The sequence below is a fragment of the Mirounga angustirostris genome, unplaced genomic scaffold (genome assembly GCF_029215605.1).
Source record: "Mirounga angustirostris isolate CCGP_5_RB_7025 unplaced genomic scaffold, mMirAng1.0.hap1 SCAF_6, whole genome shotgun sequence".
In the NCBI taxonomy this organism is placed as follows: domain Eukaryota; kingdom Metazoa; phylum Chordata; class Mammalia; order Carnivora; family Phocidae; genus Mirounga; species Mirounga angustirostris.
This window is the reverse complement of record NW_026991714.1, coordinates 4,757,276-4,774,931: the sequence shown is the minus strand read 5'-3', so window position 1 is coordinate 4,774,931 and position 17,656 is coordinate 4,757,276. Positions and strand designations below refer to the sequence as shown.

At 44.4% G+C, this 17,656-nt stretch overlaps 1 protein-coding gene across 10 annotated transcripts in view; it reads left to right on the top strand.

Moving 5' to 3' along the window:
- The first annotated feature begins 607 nt into the window (after positions 1 to 607).
- The window catches only part of DCAF8 (DDB1 and CUL4 associated factor 8), a 39,337-nt gene continuing 22,288 nt past the window's right edge, over positions 608 to 17,656 (top strand). Inside the window, exons 1-5 of one of the 10 annotated variants that reach the window (XM_045876707.3) lie at positions 608 to 761; positions 1,796 to 1,868; positions 2,255 to 2,312; positions 14,281 to 14,355; positions 16,956 to 17,626. In XM_045876707.3, coding sequence (XP_045732663.1) covers positions 14,307 to 14,355; positions 16,956 to 17,626 — 720 coding nt within the window. In that variant the 5' untranslated portion in view covers positions 608 to 761; positions 1,796 to 1,868; positions 2,255 to 2,312; positions 14,281 to 14,306. Of the gene's footprint in view, positions 932 to 1,611; positions 1,631 to 1,795; positions 1,869 to 2,254; positions 2,313 to 3,998; positions 4,633 to 14,280; positions 14,356 to 16,955; positions 17,627 to 17,656 lie in introns of those variants that run through there. The other 9 variants (XM_045876705.3, XM_045876704.3, XM_045876703.3 and 6 more) reach the window with 9 other exon arrangements.

The following is a 17,656-nucleotide window of genomic DNA, read 5'->3' as shown; positions in this document are numbered from 1 at the left end:
TAGTAGATGATAGCGATAGAGGAGGTGAAAGGGGTCAGATGATTGCGCCCTGGCCTGGTCAAAAATCCCCGCGCCTGGCGGCCACCTTTCCAGACTTCTGCAAGCTTCCTTTAGGTGTCAGAACGGAGCAGAGCGCACAGCACCAAGCCCATTCTGGGGAACCCACAGCACACCACCCCCTTCGGAGAAACAGCCTCTGGAATAGCCCGGCTGCACCTTAAGCTTCCGAATCCCTTCTTTTCATTGGAAAATGGGGGCATGGACGCTCTCGGGGGGAAGCGGGTCTCGAAGGTGTAAAAACCACTGAAGAAAACCAGGTCCTCAAAGGAAATGGGGTTTTCAGAGGAAACCCGGCGACGACTGCTTGTTTCCAGTATTCAAAAGCAGGGCAAAAATGGAGGCCGCCCAGGAAGCTGCCCGCCAGCCCGCCAGCCACGAAGTTCATTCCCGTCCCACCACCGCGAGTCCGGGAGGTCCCTCACTCGCATCTGTTTCGATTGCGCGAGGAAAGCGAGCCCCTCGGACCACGCGGCCAAAACAACTTCGCCTCCCGGGAGTGCGCACGCGCCCCTTGCTCTTTCCGTTGCCCCTAAGCCCCGCCCCTTCTGCGTCCTCCGAGGAGGGCTGGGAGCGGAGAGCTCGCGCGACCACTCTTCCCTCAGTCTCCTCCAGCGCCTCGTCGCAAACGGGGCCGGAAAGCGTGGCGGCGCAGGCGCAGGCGCCGAGAGCGGAGGCGGTGGTGGTGGCGGCCGCTGGCCAGTGTAAGATGGCGGCGGCGGCGGTGGCGGCAGTGGACGGGGCGGCTGGGCCTGGAACGGTCGGAGCAGCCGCTGGCAGAAGGATGACCCAAGACGGGAGGCGGGCTGCTGAGCCTCGCCGGCTCCCGTGCTTGTAACTGCCCCAGCCGGACACCCCCCCCTTGACCTACCCGGTCCGTGTCTCGTTCCGGCTTGGCCTGACCCCCTCGCCCCTGGCCCGCTCCCCGTCAGGATAGGTTGGATTCCCTTCCCAAGCTCCCGGGGCTCAGGTCTTTTCCTGGCCCTGAGCCGAGTCCCGCCGGGAGGACCGGCTGCCCCTGCCTCAGGGCAGCCCCGGGGTTGCCCCCAAGAGCCTGCCCCGCAGTCCACGGGGACGTCTTTGCCCCTGGGGTGACCCGTGTGTGTGCGCGTTTTCACCCCTTCGGCGGGGGGAAGCGGTCGCCCTGCGTCTCGCCGTCGCGCGGGGCCGCCGCGCAGGGTGCCCCCTCCCCCATCCCGAGTCCTCGGGCCCAGCACCTCGTACGGAAGGCCGAGGTCCGAGTCAGTTGTTGCCGTGTGCGCTTGTGCCCCTTGTAATCCAGTTCTCGCAGCTTCCTTCCCCTCACCCCCAGATCTTCAGGGCGCCGCAGAACCGTACCCTTTGCGCCCTGTTGGCTGGAAAGCATCTGGTGGCTTGAATTTCTGACTCCTAGGATTGTTGCTGAAGTCTCTGTAAACAAACCGGCACTAGCGCTGGCCCGTTCTCTCCGGGACTTCCCCCTGCTGTGTGGCTTCTTGTTGAGAGGTTTGGCCATGGGTTAGCGTTGGAGAGAGTCCGGTTTTCCTTTTAAATGACTTCTGCGTTTTAGGGGAGCCGGGAGACGACTTGCCTGGTTCGTTTTATTTCTGTAGCTGCGGGTTGTTTGTTCAGTAGTTCAGCGTTACTCTGGTTTTAGATCATACCGAGGCGGTCTGAAGAGATTCTGAAATGTATTCATAAATATTTTTATTATGTTTGGTAGAGATACCTTTGCCATTTAAACTTTAACTTTTCTCAGCCCTTCAGGGAATCAACAGACCTATTTTCTCAGGAGCTCAGCCTGGCCCTACTTCAGTGATAAAGAAGGAAAGGTGAGTAGGAGTTGAAGGCGTTTAAATTCCTGAGGCCAAGACAGACCCTACCCTGATGCTCAAGCGCTGACCACTGAAGTCATAAAATTCCTACCCCAGTGTCCCAGACTTGGGGTATTGTTCTTGGCTGTGTTCCACTCTGGTTAAATTACTTTGACAAGTTTTATTGTCTGTGGGCGTCTTGACTTTCTGTCCTGAACTACTGCTGTGTATCTTCGAATAACTCCATTTAAGCCTAGACGTGAGTGTGTCTCCCTCTTCCTTTATTCATTTGCCTTGCGTGTTGCCTTTGTGTGGACCATGTTTCTTACAGTGTTAAAAGCTGGGAATTCGTTTGCCTGAGTTCTGTTCAGCCTCTTGTCAAATCAAGTCTCTTCCCTTCTCAGGGCTTTGGACTGTTGTTTCTGTTTAGAGGAGAATCCAGCTGCTTGTCACTAAAAGCTGGTAAGTGATGCTGCTGTCAGTTGGTGTCTGAGTTCAGTCTACCTCAGAATTCCAACTTTTCAGGACATAGTAGTAAATTCGGGGTTAAAAAAAAGCTGGCTGCTCTTTTATAGCTGCTCTGAAGAGTTTTTGGTGAGCAGAGGAATCATCCTGTGCATTTAGCAGCATGGGCCAGGGCCAAAGAGGGAGTACTGATTCCCTGCAAGTACTGAACATACTTGTAAATGTAATCTTTGTAAGACTCTTAGGTTTCTGGTAGCAGAGAATAGTGCTGTGGTTGACGTCCGTGGGATGTGACAGAAGAGCTGAGTGGCTCTGGAAGGTAGGCCTGGCTGATTCTTAATACCTTTATGATATGTAGTAGGTAAAGGTTGAGTGTGACACTGGTAAGTTTTGTTCCTCATGGTGTCCTGATTAGAAAATGAACTGGAGGGCGCCTGGGTGGCTTAGATGGTTAGGCGTCTGCCTTCAGCTCAGGTCATGATCCCAGGGTCCTGGGATCGAGTCCCGCATTGGGCTTCCCGCTCCTTGGGAGCCTGCTTCTCCCTCTGTTTCTCTCTGTCTCTCATGAATAAATAAATAAAATCTTTAAAAAAAAAAAAAAAGAAAATGAACTGGAATAAGATTATTATTGGTGGCATGTATGTGTATCAGTAAGATGTAAAGAGAGAATACAGCCTTGAGAGCTGGACAGACCTGGGTTTAAATACTAAGATTTATTGGCCATGTGACCTTGGGCGAGCTACTTAAACTTCTCTGACTCTTAATTTCCACATCTCTAAAAGTGGGATAATGCCGCTTACCTCTTGGGGTCATTGTTAGTATTGTATGAGGGAACCTACATAAAGCTGTTAAATGCCTGACATATGATAGACATTAAAAAAAAAATGTTTTCTTTACACATCGTTGCTATGGCCTTGAGTAAGGTATGCATTAGTCTACACTTCTTTTTTTCTCTTTAAATCATTTTTAATTGGTCAGCTTAGATGTATGCTTTGTGGGTACACACCTAGAGTTATTTTCTGAACATGACTGAGGTACGTGTTTTGGGGGTTCAAGGTCAGAGGACAGCGGAAATATTAGTTGTCAGTCTGTGTATATCTCTAAATGCATTCTTAGACTAAACATCAGTACCTCTCCATAGTTCATTGCTTCCTTCCTCCTGGTCTCTGTTAGCACATCTGATCAGCGTTGACACAAGGATTGTAATTCCTTCCCTTGCTGCTTCAGTGTTGTTCACCACCTCTGCTCCAGCTACCCGTTATGCTTTTTCCTTTTTGCCTTGAAGAGAATACATTTTTTCCAAGCTATTGGGCTCTGCAGTGATCCTCATCAATAGATCATCAGAGAACTAGACCATGAAAAGGTCTCCTTGTTCTTGGAAGTGAGTCTGGGCTAGGGAGCAGGGAGTGCAGAACATTTTAGTTCATCTCCCTAGCTGGACCATCTTAACAATATGATGGCAAAGATGCAGGTTTTTAACCTTCTCTTATTGGTTTTTCTTCTGCATCTTTTTGGGGGAGGTAAGGGCACATGAAAATTAAAAGTGTTGATAATATTGCAGTGAAATCAACTGTATTCATTCAGGCCAGTGATCAAATTAGAGTTGATCAGCTTTCATTACCACCATCCAGGGTCTAAATTCTCCTATTGAAAAGTAGACTTTTGGATTGAGGGTTTTGAGGTGGGCTGAGAGTGCATTTTTATTATTGTGTTTTTATGAGATCTGGAGATCTGTGTTGGGTGAGGGGTGGGGTTGGGAGGAGAAAAGCACATATGTTGAAAGAGGCATAACTTTCTTCCTCTCTGTGTGCTGGGTAAGAATCCCTCCTCCCCCAGGGGTTTCACATTCTGAGCTCCAGGTGACATCTTTGTATACAGTGAACCAGTATTCTTAGTCTCTGGACCACAACTGTAAAATTCTTAACCTTTCTGAAGATATTTTATGTTTTAGGGCGTTGAATAAGAATTGTCACATCTTATTAGGAAGTATTTCCTAGTATGGCTGAAGTGGGAGGCTAGGTTTGCTTGTGACCTTAATTCCCACCGCCAACCTGACAGGGCATTTTATACAGCGGTCTGTGGAATGTATAGAAACCAGTACCAGTGCTGTGATCCTTAGTGTTGACTAGGATCAACCTAAGACAGAAGCTTGTCTTCAGAGAGAGCTAAAAGAAAGCAGCCTTTTTGTTGCCAGTTTAAAACAATACTGACATTTCAAGAGCAAAAGGACTCTAGGAGAAGACGTTCTGCAGAAGTGCGCTCTGTTGTGGGAGACAGACCTTCAGATTTTCATGCTCTTGGTCCTGTGTTCTAGCAGGTGAGTTACAGGCTTTTAACATCATGAAGCGACTAATTAAATTTGTTTTCAGGAGATTGGTTTGTTTCTGGATTGTTTCTACTGTAGAAAAGTTATTCTAAACCTGTCTGGGAATGGTGCAGATTATAAAAGACAGAGTTATCCAAACAGAGCTTTTTATTGCATGACATTGGTGTTTAAGTTAGTTTTTAAGATTGAATTAGCTTTTTCTTTTTTAAAAAAGCAAATTATCAGTAAGCCAAGGTAATCTACTTACTGTCACCCAATCTGGAACCCAGGCAACTGACTGAAAGAATTGAATCAGCAACAGACGTGGAGGTGGTGACATGTGTGTGTTAATATCAGAGACAGATGCCAGTGATTTTAGCTTAGCATTGCAGTAATATTGAAAACTTTTCGTCTTAATGTTTTTGTGAATAAAATAGAGAAACTTTGTCACTGTTAAGATTGGTCAGAAGTTCTTGATTCAGTTATTTTCTTGGAGAAGAAAGTCCTTGAAAGGTCTTTGAAAGTTAGTGTGTAATGAATTTTGTGAATTGGTCACACTTCTTTACAGCAGGCTTTTATCTCTGTCTCCATAGGACATAGTTTCTGGGCCAGAAGCCCACTTTCTCAAGTACTTGCCTTAACCTCTGGAATGTGTATGCTAAAGATAAATTAATGAACTGAGCCTGCTCTGAGTTTGCAGATAGGGCATGGGGAGTGATTAATATGACAAAGATGGCATCTTATTACTGAAATGTATGTCTAATGGATTGTGTTGTTGCAAACATTTTTAGTATCGCATCTGAGAGGTTAGGTATTTGCTCTTGCCCTCTGATGATACTATTTAAGGAGGTCTGTTGAAGTTCTAATGCGAAGCATCCATGCTTGCCTCTCATGTCCTTCTGTTGTTGTTCTTGGTTTTTCTTAGCCATCTGGAGATCTGTAGGCTTCACCTCTGGTGGTAGCCAGGAGGCTATATTCCTCTAGTGTACTTTAAGCCTTGCCACATTATCAGACATGTTTCTAACCTTATCTAGGACCCAGCGTTAGACTCTGTCCTCTCACCTAGTGCAGGTAGGAGGGCACTTTTGATGTCTTTAGCCTTTCTGTTTTTATTGTTTTATTGTCAGTTGTATCTTTGGAGTGCCACACTTCCGTGTCCTTTCCAGTGATTAAAGAAAAATGTGAAATGTGAGTGGTAAAAACTGGTAATGGGGTCTGGATTCTGATGTAAACGTGAATCATTTCATTGTGGAAACAGAGTGGAGTTTCCTTAGAAATGACTTTTCCTTAGAATCATTTAAATTGAGGTAAATGGGCTTAAATATGGCCATAAAAAGTTCCTTAGCTGTATTGCTGCTGACAGCACTTAAGAATTAGCATGCATTCCTAACATATTCTGAAATACCGTTATTAGGATTAAAGCCAATAAACTATAAACAGAGGGCATTTGGTATTACCAACAGGGAGAGAAGGCATTCATCCAAAGGAGGAATGAAGTTCCTTGTTCGTAGTATAGTTGCTGCAGGAATTCCTTGTTTTCTTCATCATCTGTGAGGATTGCTTTGAAGTTCTCGGCTATCCAGTGAACCTTCAAGAGGGAGAAGAACTGAAAGAGTGGGAGGCTTATATTTTGGGCACCTGGGTATATTGCTTTACCGTAGTTCATAGAGCATGAATGTGCTCAAGAGATACTGACAGAGCTCTCTGATTCTTTCAGAGGCCAGTGAGAGCAGGGAAGCAGATTTTATAGACTTGGAACTGTGTCCTCGGTTGTGTACAGTGTTTGAAGGATTGTTGCTGAGTGGTGAAGCCCAGGCTTCTCTAGGAAATGCAGTCTGGAAGCAGAAATGAGAAGCTAGATTTTGTACATGTTTGCAAAAATGTTGTCTCTAATTCTCTAAACCAGCTCCTGCAGGGTAATGGTATTGTCTCATTTTATGGAAGGAGAAACAGACTTAAGTGGTAGAATCAGAATTCAAACCCAGGTCTGACTGACACCGGAAACCCTTTTTTATTATACCTTGCGCTGTCTTTAGATACCTGGGCGCTTCAGTGCCAACTGATGAAACAAATGAGTTGAAAGGAAGAGTTCAGTATGTCTTATAAAAGCATATGTAAAGTATAAAAGGTCTGTCCACATGACAGTATGAATAAAAACATTTCTGAATTGTTTAAGCATGGGTCTCAGTTTGTGATTAATTGGTAGGCTAATGAGTTTTTTAAGGAAAGAACTTTAATGGATGTAACTACACTGAAGGAGATAACTGGATCCTTTTTTGATCCTTGAAGAGGGAGAAAATGGCGTTCTCCCTCCACACCGGAGGTAACTCCACAGAACACTGTTCTGACTCTCAGAGCCTTTCCTCAATCTGCCTCTTTCTGTACTTCTCTGAAGCATTTGAAACGTGGATGGTCCCCACCTTCTTGAAACCTTTTTATCTCTTGACTTCCGAGATGTTTGACACTCATTATTCCTTCCACTCTCCCGCGTGTTTTTCAGTCTCCCTTTTATTTCTTTTCCTAAAGGTTGGTGTTCCGAAGGATTTTTTCCTTGGACTCTTTCACCTTTCTTGGGTACTTAAATTTTTGGTCTTTTAGTGAGGTATAACTTACAAGTGGTTGATTTTGAAGCTTCTCTGTACAGTAATTCCCAAGTCCGTATCTCTGACCCTAATTTCTCAAATTTCAGACCTACCTTTGTTTTCCACTACCTTCCTGACATGTCAACTTGGATTTTAAACATAATCAAAATCAGATTCATCTCTTCTCCCACACATGGCAGCTTCTCATTTATGACATTGATTTCCCCTGGGCACCCCGACTCAGACTTGTCTTCTTGATTTGGGGGGGCGCTTCGTAATTACCGTTGAACCAGGTACGGTCTGCTCTGCTTCGTCAGGGTCCTCATATCCGTTCCCTTCTTCTCATTTCCTCAGCCAGCAGCCTCAGACAGGCGCTCAGTGCTTTTTACCTCAACAACTGGAAGGTTTTAAACTTGTTTCTTCTTCCTTTTCTGTCCATTTCAGTCCTGTCCTTGACAGAATCATTTTCCTGAGCACCCCCCATGCACCTTTTTAACTGATCAGCATGTGCACCCCATGACCCAGCCCAAACAGACTTGGACATACCAGGGTTTTCATCTTCCCTGTATTTTCTCATCCTTGTCCTGGTCTTTCTCAGCTTTACCCACTGAAATCCTATCCCCCCTTCAAAGCTGAGTTTATCTTTTTTTATGACACTAATGCTTGTGTCACTTCTGTCATCGTTGTATATACTCATTTTCCCTAATTGATGACTGGCTTCAGAGGGGATTAGGACTGCCTTGGATGTGTTTGTACCTCCTGGGTTGCCTCGTAGGTTGTTGCAGGACCAGCTTGTCTGTGTATAGATGGGCCACTGGGGGGTGCCAGAGGCCTAGAGTTGGATAAACAAGGGCAGCTGGAGGGCTGTACGGTTAGGTTGCCCCGTGCTGTCAGATCTTCTGCACAACATGAATAGAGATTAATTTTCCTGATCCAGAAACATTTATAGTTTCTTTCTGCTCCTCTCTCCAGTCAGTGTACCAGAGGAGACATTGTAGGATATTCACCTTCTCTTAATACTCAGTAGAGAGTGGCCTAGAACTAAAGGCCTATCCCCCTGTAAACATGTTGTATATAGTATGAGTTTCAGTTTCCTTGGGGTTATCCTTTGAATTTCAGTGCCCGCGGTTCTCTGATTGATAAACACCATACAGTGGGAGTGTGGCTCGTGGCAGGAGTCAGGAAAGTTGGCTAGAGGAGCTGTTTATTGTGAAGTAGAGAAATAAAGTGAGGAGAATGAATTTAAAATGAGCCATTTCAGCTTGAAAACCACAGTTGGGGATGGGGAAAGTAGGACTGGTCGATTCCAGATGGACCACAGAGCCCAGGGCAGAAAGGCAAGTTTGTCCTGTGGATGGAGATGGGCCCTGAACAGCTGTCCTGTTATGGGTGTGTTGGGACGTCTGTCCTCCCAAGAGGAGCCAGACACTGCGTGACTCTCAGATATCTGTTCTAATAATAGAAGTATTTTCTACCACCATTTTTCAGTTTCAGAGGAGATTCTAAAGCTTTGTCCACTTTAACTTATGGGGGTTGATGTAGGAAAGCTGGGCACTTGAGTTGCAGAGGTGCGCCAAGCCAGACTGCTGGGCTTATGTAAGTCATGGGGACTCACGGGGTGGGTGAGCTCGGGTCTTAGTAAAAGGGATCAGGGACTGTAATGTTTGTAGTTGTTGATGCTCCCATCAGACCTGAACTGAGGAAGAATTATCACACCCATTTTCCTAGACCCCAAGGGAGTTAAAATGAAAATTTGAGAGAAATTTAAAAAATAAAATTAAGAAGCATTAAGTATACAAATTAGTACAACCACAGAACTGTTTTGAACTACTTTAAGCTCCCAATACTTTTAGTTGTCACCAAGATGGTGGGATTGGAGTCTTTTTATAAGTTTAGGATTCATCCTGCCTTTCATGGCATTGCTGGTAAATCACAGGTGGCTTTGGTTGCAGCCAAACTCCTCCTGTACTTTCTTTTTCAAACAAGAACTGATGTTTTGCTCTCATTTACTGTGGCATATTGACCACTTGAGCTAACTTCTGTTAATAGTCACAGTGTTAAGAATTTAGTATTTTTAATTTTACTCTAATTATTATTATTTTTTTAAGTAGGCTCCATGCCTAGCATTTGAGCCCAGCACAGGGCTTGAACTTGCGACCCTGAAATCAAGACCTGAGTAGAGATGAAGAGTCGGATGCTTAACCAGCTGAGCCACCCGGGTGCCCCAGCCCTGAGAATTTAGTTGTTTTTTTTTTTTTTAAGATTTTATTTATTTATTTATTTGACAGAGAGAGACACAGCGAGAGAGGGAGCACAAGCAGGGGGAGTGGGAGAGGGAGAAGCAGGCTTCCCGCTGAGCAGGGAGCCCGATGCAGGGCTCGATCCCAGGACCCTGGGATCATGACCTGAGCCAAAGGCAGACGCCTAATGACTGAGCCACCCAGGCACCCCGAGAATTTAGTATTTTTAATTTTAATTGTTGGGCTTTGGCCATCATTTAACGCTTTGCCTGACTTCTTGAGGTATCATTTATATACATGTAAAATTTACACCTTTTCTCAGTGACTCATTCTGTGGATTCTTACAAACATGTAGTCACATGACACCACCAAGGTCATAGTCATAGAACATTTCCATCACTTCCAGAAGTTTTCTTACGCCTGTTTGCAGTCAGTTCTCTTCCCCGACCAACCATGTTCTGCTGTCTGTCCCTATAGTTTATTTTTTTTTAGCACGTCCCATGAATGGAATCATTACGTAGCTGTCAGAGTCTTGCTTCTTTGACTCAGCATGACATATTTGCCACTCATCCGCATTGCTTTGTGTATCAATAATTTGTTCCTTTTTATTGCTCAGTAGTATTCCACTGTGTGGCTAGACCACAACTTACGTATTATCCATGACCTGGCAGAAGAACATTTGATTGTTCCCAGTTTTTGGTGAATCTAAATAAAGCCACTAAAGAAAACATTCACCTATAGGTTTCTGGGTGAACATATATTTTCATTTTTCTTGAGTACATACCTGAGTGGGATTCCTGGGTTATATGGTAAGTTTGTGTTTGACCTTATAAAAAACTGCCAGACTGTTTTCCACAGTGACTGCCATTTTGCATTTCTACCAGCAGCGTGTGGGACTTTAGTTGCTCCCTTCCTTGTTAGGACTTGATAAAGGAAACTTTCATTGTTATTATTTTAATAAGTTTTAGCCATTCTAATAGGCGTATAGAGGTTTATTGTAGTTTTAATTTGCATTTCCCTAATGGCTGAAAACGTTGAGCATCTTTTCAGGTGATTGTTATTTAGCTGTGAGAAGTAGACTTGGGCTGCTGCCCTCTATGAAATCCGTCTTTTGCAGATATTTTCTTCCAGTCCATAGCTTGTCTTTTCATTTTCTTAGTAGTGTCTCTTGAAGAATAAATTTTTATTTTGATATGTCCCGTTATTTAATTTTTTCTTTCACGGTTTGTGTGGTTTATTTATTTATTTATTTATTTATTTTGAGTCCTTAAATATTTGCCTAACCTGTATCACAAGCATTATCTTCTTTGTTTTCTTCTGGAAGTTATATTGTTTGAGCTTTTACATTTAGATCTATGATTCATTTTGAGTTAGTTTTTGTATATTGTACAAGTTACAAGTCAAGGTTTCTTGTGTTCTTTTTTCCTTGCCGTTTTTTCCTTTTTCTTTTCTTGTCTTTTTTTTTTTGGCATTTGGATGTCCTGTTGCTCTGGTGTATGTGGTCTCTTACACAAATCTTTAATCAATATTAGGAAAAGAAAGCAGCCCCAGTAGTTTTAAACAAGACATGTTTGGTACCTCTTCCACAAAGTACTTTTATACTTTGTATTACCTGCCCCTTTGCTTGGTTTTTAGTTAATAATTTGTCATATATTTGGTTAAAAATTTAAAGCCTTTTTATTGACACAAGAGAAATCTAGGTCACTGGAATTTCTAGGGTAGAAATTAAAATGGCACTTGAATCTTTTTTCCCCCATCCCCCAATAGTTTACTCTTTAACCTTCAGTTTGGCAGGGGTTATGGTTATTTTTAGAGTGTAGGCAGTAGAGCTAATCTAATTAAACTCCCCCAGCTACCTGGGACAGTGAGCTCATCAGCTCTTCCAGGCTCAGATTGGTTTGCTCTGGACTGGATTTTACATGGAAATTGATCAAGGTAAAAGCAGTGGATTTGTTGGGAATGTAGTGCATTAAAGAATGAAGAAGCTAATTTATGTTTGGGTCAAGTATGGTCCCTAACTTCTGATTGTAAAATAAGGTTATATTCTTTGGTGATGAAAGAGATTCTAGAATGGTTCCTATACTTGAGACCAAGGGCACCGTCACAGCATCTTGCCTATTTTAATTTGGATACTTTAACTCCTGCCCCAGAGTTGAGATGGTTTTAAATTTCTTCATTCTGATAGAAATGTATACGATAAGAATAACAGGTCATTTCCAAAGTGATTGTATTTTATTGTCATCATTTCTTGGCTTTTTGAAAAAGTGGTCCTCCAAAGGGGGAAGGTGTGCACCCCAAGGGGCATTGAAGATGGTCCAGTAATGTATAGAAAAAGAATGTTGGAATTTATTTTTTTCTAGAAAAATTAAACTTAGTATTTAATGTGACTTGATTAGATCTACATATTGAAGATTCATGGTAAAACTTTTCACTGATCCGGGTTTATAATCCGTTTTGAGACCACTGCTCCAGAGCATCCTGCTGCAGAGCTTCTAACATATAATTCTACTTACCTGTACCATCTTGGAATTACTAATACTAGCTTACAAAAAAAAGAAAAGGAAGTCTAGAGAAGGTTAAGTAGCTCATTCATGGTCAGAAAGGATACTAATGGTTTAGCTGATATTACAACCCTGGACTGATTTTCAGTCTAGAACTAATTTTGCTAAACTCTCTGGCCCCTAAAATGTGACCTTTAGAAGCTATCTGCCTACCAACTCTGTGATTAAACAGGGTTGGCATGAGCATTCACAGGGTTGTCCCTGTTTCTGAATTTAGCAATACATTCTGTCAATTTTTCTTCCTCAAAAAGAAGATCTCTTTTTGTAAGAACCTTAAACCACTTTCCCCAGAAGAGAAGCTCTGCAACCTCTCAGTATGGGTTGACCCGTATGGCTCTGCTTTTCCCGCCTCTCAGGGCTGGGAGCTCTGGCTCCTCCTGGTCATGGAGGCTGGGAGAGCAAATGGATTCTCTAGCGCCTTATGTGTCTGTGGCTCAGGCAGTCTGGGCTTCTGTAGGAATTGATGCAGTTCAGTTTTGAGGAAGGGTCTCTGGAGCCACTTTTTTCTTTGGAAAGTGATAATGGTGGGGTGGACAGTATGGTATGGTTGAGAGTTTTGCTTCTGGAGGTGAGGAAACATCAGATCTCTCTCAGTTGACCGGAACGTGTGCTTATGACCTGAGTCTTTAATCTTAACAAAGTAGTGCGCTTGTTTTCCCCATCTCACAGGACTTTTGCAGTTAATGTAATTAAGTTAAACCCTCGGTGGGGAAGAAGATATTGCCGAGATGCTCAAGAATATAAATAGGGACTACCAACAGGAAAAAACCAGTGCTGTGTGAAGAATGCTGTGCAAAAATACCTCCTTGGAGTAGGAGGAGGAAAACAGCCTGCTCTGCAAACCGCTCTTCGCTGGTGTTTTTGACGTGGCTGCACAAATCTGTGCTTTGTTGGCGTTGCATCCCAGCACCCTTCCAGGTCCTTCCTCAGACTCGGCCTCCGTCCTGCCCGTGTGTTTTTGCTACTCCCCCGCCCTGGCCTGCGGAGCAAGCTTTGGGCAGCTGTCTCTTGGCAGGGGACACTTTTTGAAGCAACTTGGATTTCTGTAGAGGAGAGTAGGGGGTCAGGATAAGGATGGGGCTGCTTCTGGGATAATTGTTATGGGAATGAAAGGGCTGTTGAAAGATTAGAAGCCAGTGTGCCTGGGTACGAGGACTGGAGTCATAATCATACTTTGTCTTTGACCAGTGCCTTTTGTCCAGGCACTGAAAGGGCTTAACAAAATTCTGGTCTGAATAATATTATTCTTTGCTCTTTGGAATTCGCTCGAGGTGGGAGTGAGGCCCTGTCAAAATAATGAATGTGTTACAGTGGTATGAAAGGAAAAAAGCTAGGTACCCCGATTCCCAGATAAGGCTTTGCCAAACAGACAAATCTGGTGAAAGTTGGTGGAATTAGGTGAAATGATGTTTGCCACTTTTGAAATGGACTGAGATGGTTTAATGGAAATGTGGCCCTTTTCTTCCCCAGCTTACAACTTTCTTCCCCAGTTGTAAGAGGAAGAAAGAAACCTTTTAGGTTCTTTCTTGGGGGGAGGGTCCTCCTGAATTCTAATTTGGCTCTACTTCTTATAATCCGTAGTTAATACCTGTGCCTGTTAAGTTTGAAGCTTGGCTCCTGAGTGAATATACGGCCCAAGCTCTCACCCCAATAGCTCGGTCTCTTCTGTCTCTCTTGATTTGTGCGTAAGGTGATATTCAGAGTCTGACCCGCCTCTTCATGTTACGAAGACATGTCTTTCATAGAACTTATGGATGAAATATATGACTAAATTTACAACAGAAGATTCTTGCCTAGAGGGCAAGGCTGAAGCCAGCTCTTTGTGTTAGAGCTCTCTGCTTGTAGTACCTGTCACTGGGTATATGCCTGCTGGTGCAGGTTTGATCTCGGTTCCTTCTTTCCCATTTCAGAAATCACTGCCAGCTACTCAGGTAAAGAGATGGCAGTTGACCTCCCAAAGATATGTCCCTTTATGGAATTTAGACATAGGGGAGGGGGATCCAGTCTCATTTTCAGCAGCTGACAAGCCCTGTTGAGCACACACTCAAAACTTTTTTTTTTAAGTAGTCTCTACACCCAATGTGGGGCTCGAACTTAGTGCATTAGAGCACTAGAACAATAGTCGTGTGCTCTACTGACTGAGCCAGCCAAGCATCCCTCAAAAAATCATTTTTATGAAAATGACAAAGGCTGTGCATGGTTAAATGTACGGTCCCTTTTATCTTCTCTCCCAGATTATTTCCTAATTGTTTCATTTTCTTCCTTTCCTAAATGCAGGCTGGCCACAATAAACATCATTCAAGATGTCCAGCAAAGGGAGCAGCGCAGATGGCAAAACAGACTTAGCCAATGGTAAGGGGCCACCTGAGGTTCTTCTTCTCCCCCAAAGAAAGTGGAGACCTGGATTTTAGTGGAGGGAAGAAAATCTTTCCTAAGAGTGGACCCTTTCTGTGTTGTTTTGTGTGTAGAAAGCTACACAGGAGATACCCTGAACTATCTGGTACTTTTGTTCCTTCAACTTCTATCTGTTTCCAGAAAATCAATAATAGAGGTGTGCCATTAGGAGGAGTTCAAGTAGTTTGGAATTCTGAAAGGTTGTAAGAGTGGCTGAAACCTAGAAGGAAAAGATCAGTTGGTGGTGGAAACAAAGGAGCTGTGGGAAGGTAAGGTTCCCTAGTTGTGATGAGAGGTCTCTTTCTACGGCAGGTCCTAGTTCGGTAGAGATAGTAGACGAGAGATGAAGTTACAGCCTAAACTGACTGGAGTAGGGCTGGCCTGCGTTCTTTGTAGGGTCTAGCTAGGTGTGAATTCACTGGGTCTAAGGCACGTTTGAAGGTAGAATATCAAGATTTTGATAACAGATTATTCGATTAATGCTTGAACCCTGAGCCAACTTCTAAACTAGAGAAATGTCCTTCAAATGGATATGATTGGGCAGCACAGTGTTCAGCATTCTTTAGCACGTTGCAGATCAGGATTATAGGCTCAATTCCAGTTGATGAGATTGGTAGAGCAGTGAAGTTAAGTAAGGGAAAGTGAGATTTTTCAACATGCTGTTTATTGACCCTGTGTTCTCTTACCAGTGCTGTTCATTCATCTGTAAAAGAAAGTGGTTCAGATTTTTCACTGGGCTTCGTTGAGAGACTCAGGGTTCTAGGTGGTTTGAGGTATATAACTGATTTGGAATTTGGCCATCAGCTAGATCAGGGATTGGCAGACTATGGCCTGAGGGCCAGATCCAGCCTGCATGTGGCCTGTGAAGGCCCTTGATAGAAAAAATTTGTTGACCTCTGGATCTTGGTCACTGACCGTTAGGGTCCCCCTGCTGAGCTTGTGATTGACTCTGGCCCTTGTGTTAATATGGGAGAGCTCCCAAGTCGTCTTGATTGGTTAATCATAATTTTAACAAGAAATGCTAGGAGATTTGGTGTTTTAGTTTTCCTTCTCCACAGAAGTGAAATGTGTGGTGTTTTATCCTTTCTCACTACTCCCAGTTTCAAAGCCAATTGTATTTGAGAAACCAAAACTACTAATCTTTCTCAGCATACACAGTGGTCTCAGCAAGTGTAGTTCCTAGGAACAAATTGCTGCACTTACCCCCTTTTTCTTCCAGTTCCTACACCCATTGTTTTCATGCTGGGATCTTAGTTGAGGTACTTTCTGAAAAGAGCTGTTTACAAGTCTCCCAACCTTCTGTGGCCATTTGAACCAACGTGCTTGTATTGTTCATCTGTTTTCCGTGGTGGGTTTTGCCTGAGAGTTTGTCGTGCAGGGGTTCCGTTGCTGCAAAGATCTTTGGAAATTACTGCTCTAGTCCAGGTGACTAGGCTGTCAGGCGCTACTTGGAATCCTTTCGACGTCCTTGTGGGGTTGGATAGATCCTACCAGCGTTGCACATGCCTGGTCTGCTGTTCCTAACAGCCTTTACTTCTGGCGACGTCAAGTTTGTAATCATCAGAAAAGGAGGCCGTGAATAGTGTTTAAAGTCCTCATTCCCGCCTTCCTTCCTTCATACCTTGGCTTCAGTGTGGAAGTTGTCGTCATATGGCTCTAGCACATTGTAGGAGTGCTCACTGAAATATGATTTGGCTGCTCTTAGATAGGAGAATGCAGTATCTAATTGTCGGGGATTAGATTGCTCAAAGTGACCCAGTTCTTTTATAACCACCAGCATGGCAGACCTAGGATATGGTGAACTTTCCTTCTCAGATATTTGTGTATGCTTCCTGATAAAACTCTACCTCAATAAAGAGTCCTTTAACTAATAGTAGCATTAACATCATCACATTAATGGAAGTGGATATATTTATTAGTGAAAAGTGAGCAAGAACCCATTCTAATGATCACAATCCCCACTTGTCCCTTCTACTTCCTTTGGATTGTTAATGGATTATAGGACCTCAAGGGAAGAAATTAGGATTTAGGAAGGGTGGGGGAGTGGTGCTTTCTTGACGTAAGAAATAGTTCAACTCCACACCCATTGTCTGAATGATTTTAATCTCTTATTTTCTGCCTTTCTCTGAGAAGATGTCTATACCAACTCTTGCTGGGATGGCTATTCTTTTTTCTTATATTCGGTTTAATTATGTGCTGTGGCTAATGGATGTGCGTCCCAGCAGAACAGAGCTTAAGGTGGTTGTATTGGATGTATTTGGACACAGCTGGTCCGTGCTTTGCAGGAGACTCTTAGGCTGTCCTGCAGTTCTTCACTTGTGTTGAAGTACCTTTATTTGCATGTGGCTTTGGTCTTAATATTTTCAGTTTCTTGTCCTTTTCAAGATTCCCTTTCAGAAGGTAGTCTTTGTAAGCATTTGAACAAAAACACTGTAACCAAAGTTGGTGTCTGGATCTTTTGATGTGATGATTTCTTGGACTAAGGCGGGGACATCCTTCTGATCACTCTCCCATTTCCTTATTTCCCCCTCACCCACCCATTCCTCACTAACATGCAGGAAGCCTGTCCAGCAGTCCAGAGGAGATGTCTGGTGCTGAGGAGGGGAGGGAGACATCCTCAGGCATTGAAGTGGAGGCCTCAGACCTGAGCTTGAGTTTGACTGGGGATGATGGTGGCCCCAACCGCACCAGCCCAGGAAGTCGGGGTACAGATACAGAGAGCTCAGGTGAAGATAAGGACTCTGACAGCATGGAGGACACTGGCCATTACTCCATCAACGATGAAAACCAGGTCCATGACCGCTCGGAGGAGGAAGAGGAAGAAGAAGAGGAGGAGGAAGAGCATCCTCGGCGCCGTGTCCAGCGGAAGCGGGCCAGCCGTGACCAGGACTCGTCAGATGATGAGCGAGCCCTGGAGGACTGGGTGTCTTCTGAGACATCCGCCCTGCCCCGCCCTCGCTGGCAGGCCCTTCCTGCTCTTCGGGAGCGGGAGCTGGGTTCCAGTGCCCGCTTTGTGTATGAGGCTTGTGGAGCAAGAGTCTTTGTGCAGCGTTTCCGCCTGCAGCATGGGCTTGAGGGCCATACTGGTTGTGTCAACACCCTGCACTTTAACCAGCGCGGCACCTGGCTGGCCAGTGGCAGCGATGACCTGAAAGTGGTGGTTTGGGACTGGGTGCGGCGGCAGCCAGTACTGGACTTTGAGAGCGGCCACAAAAGCAATGTCTTCCAGGTGAGACAAGGGAGCGGAACAGCAATTGAG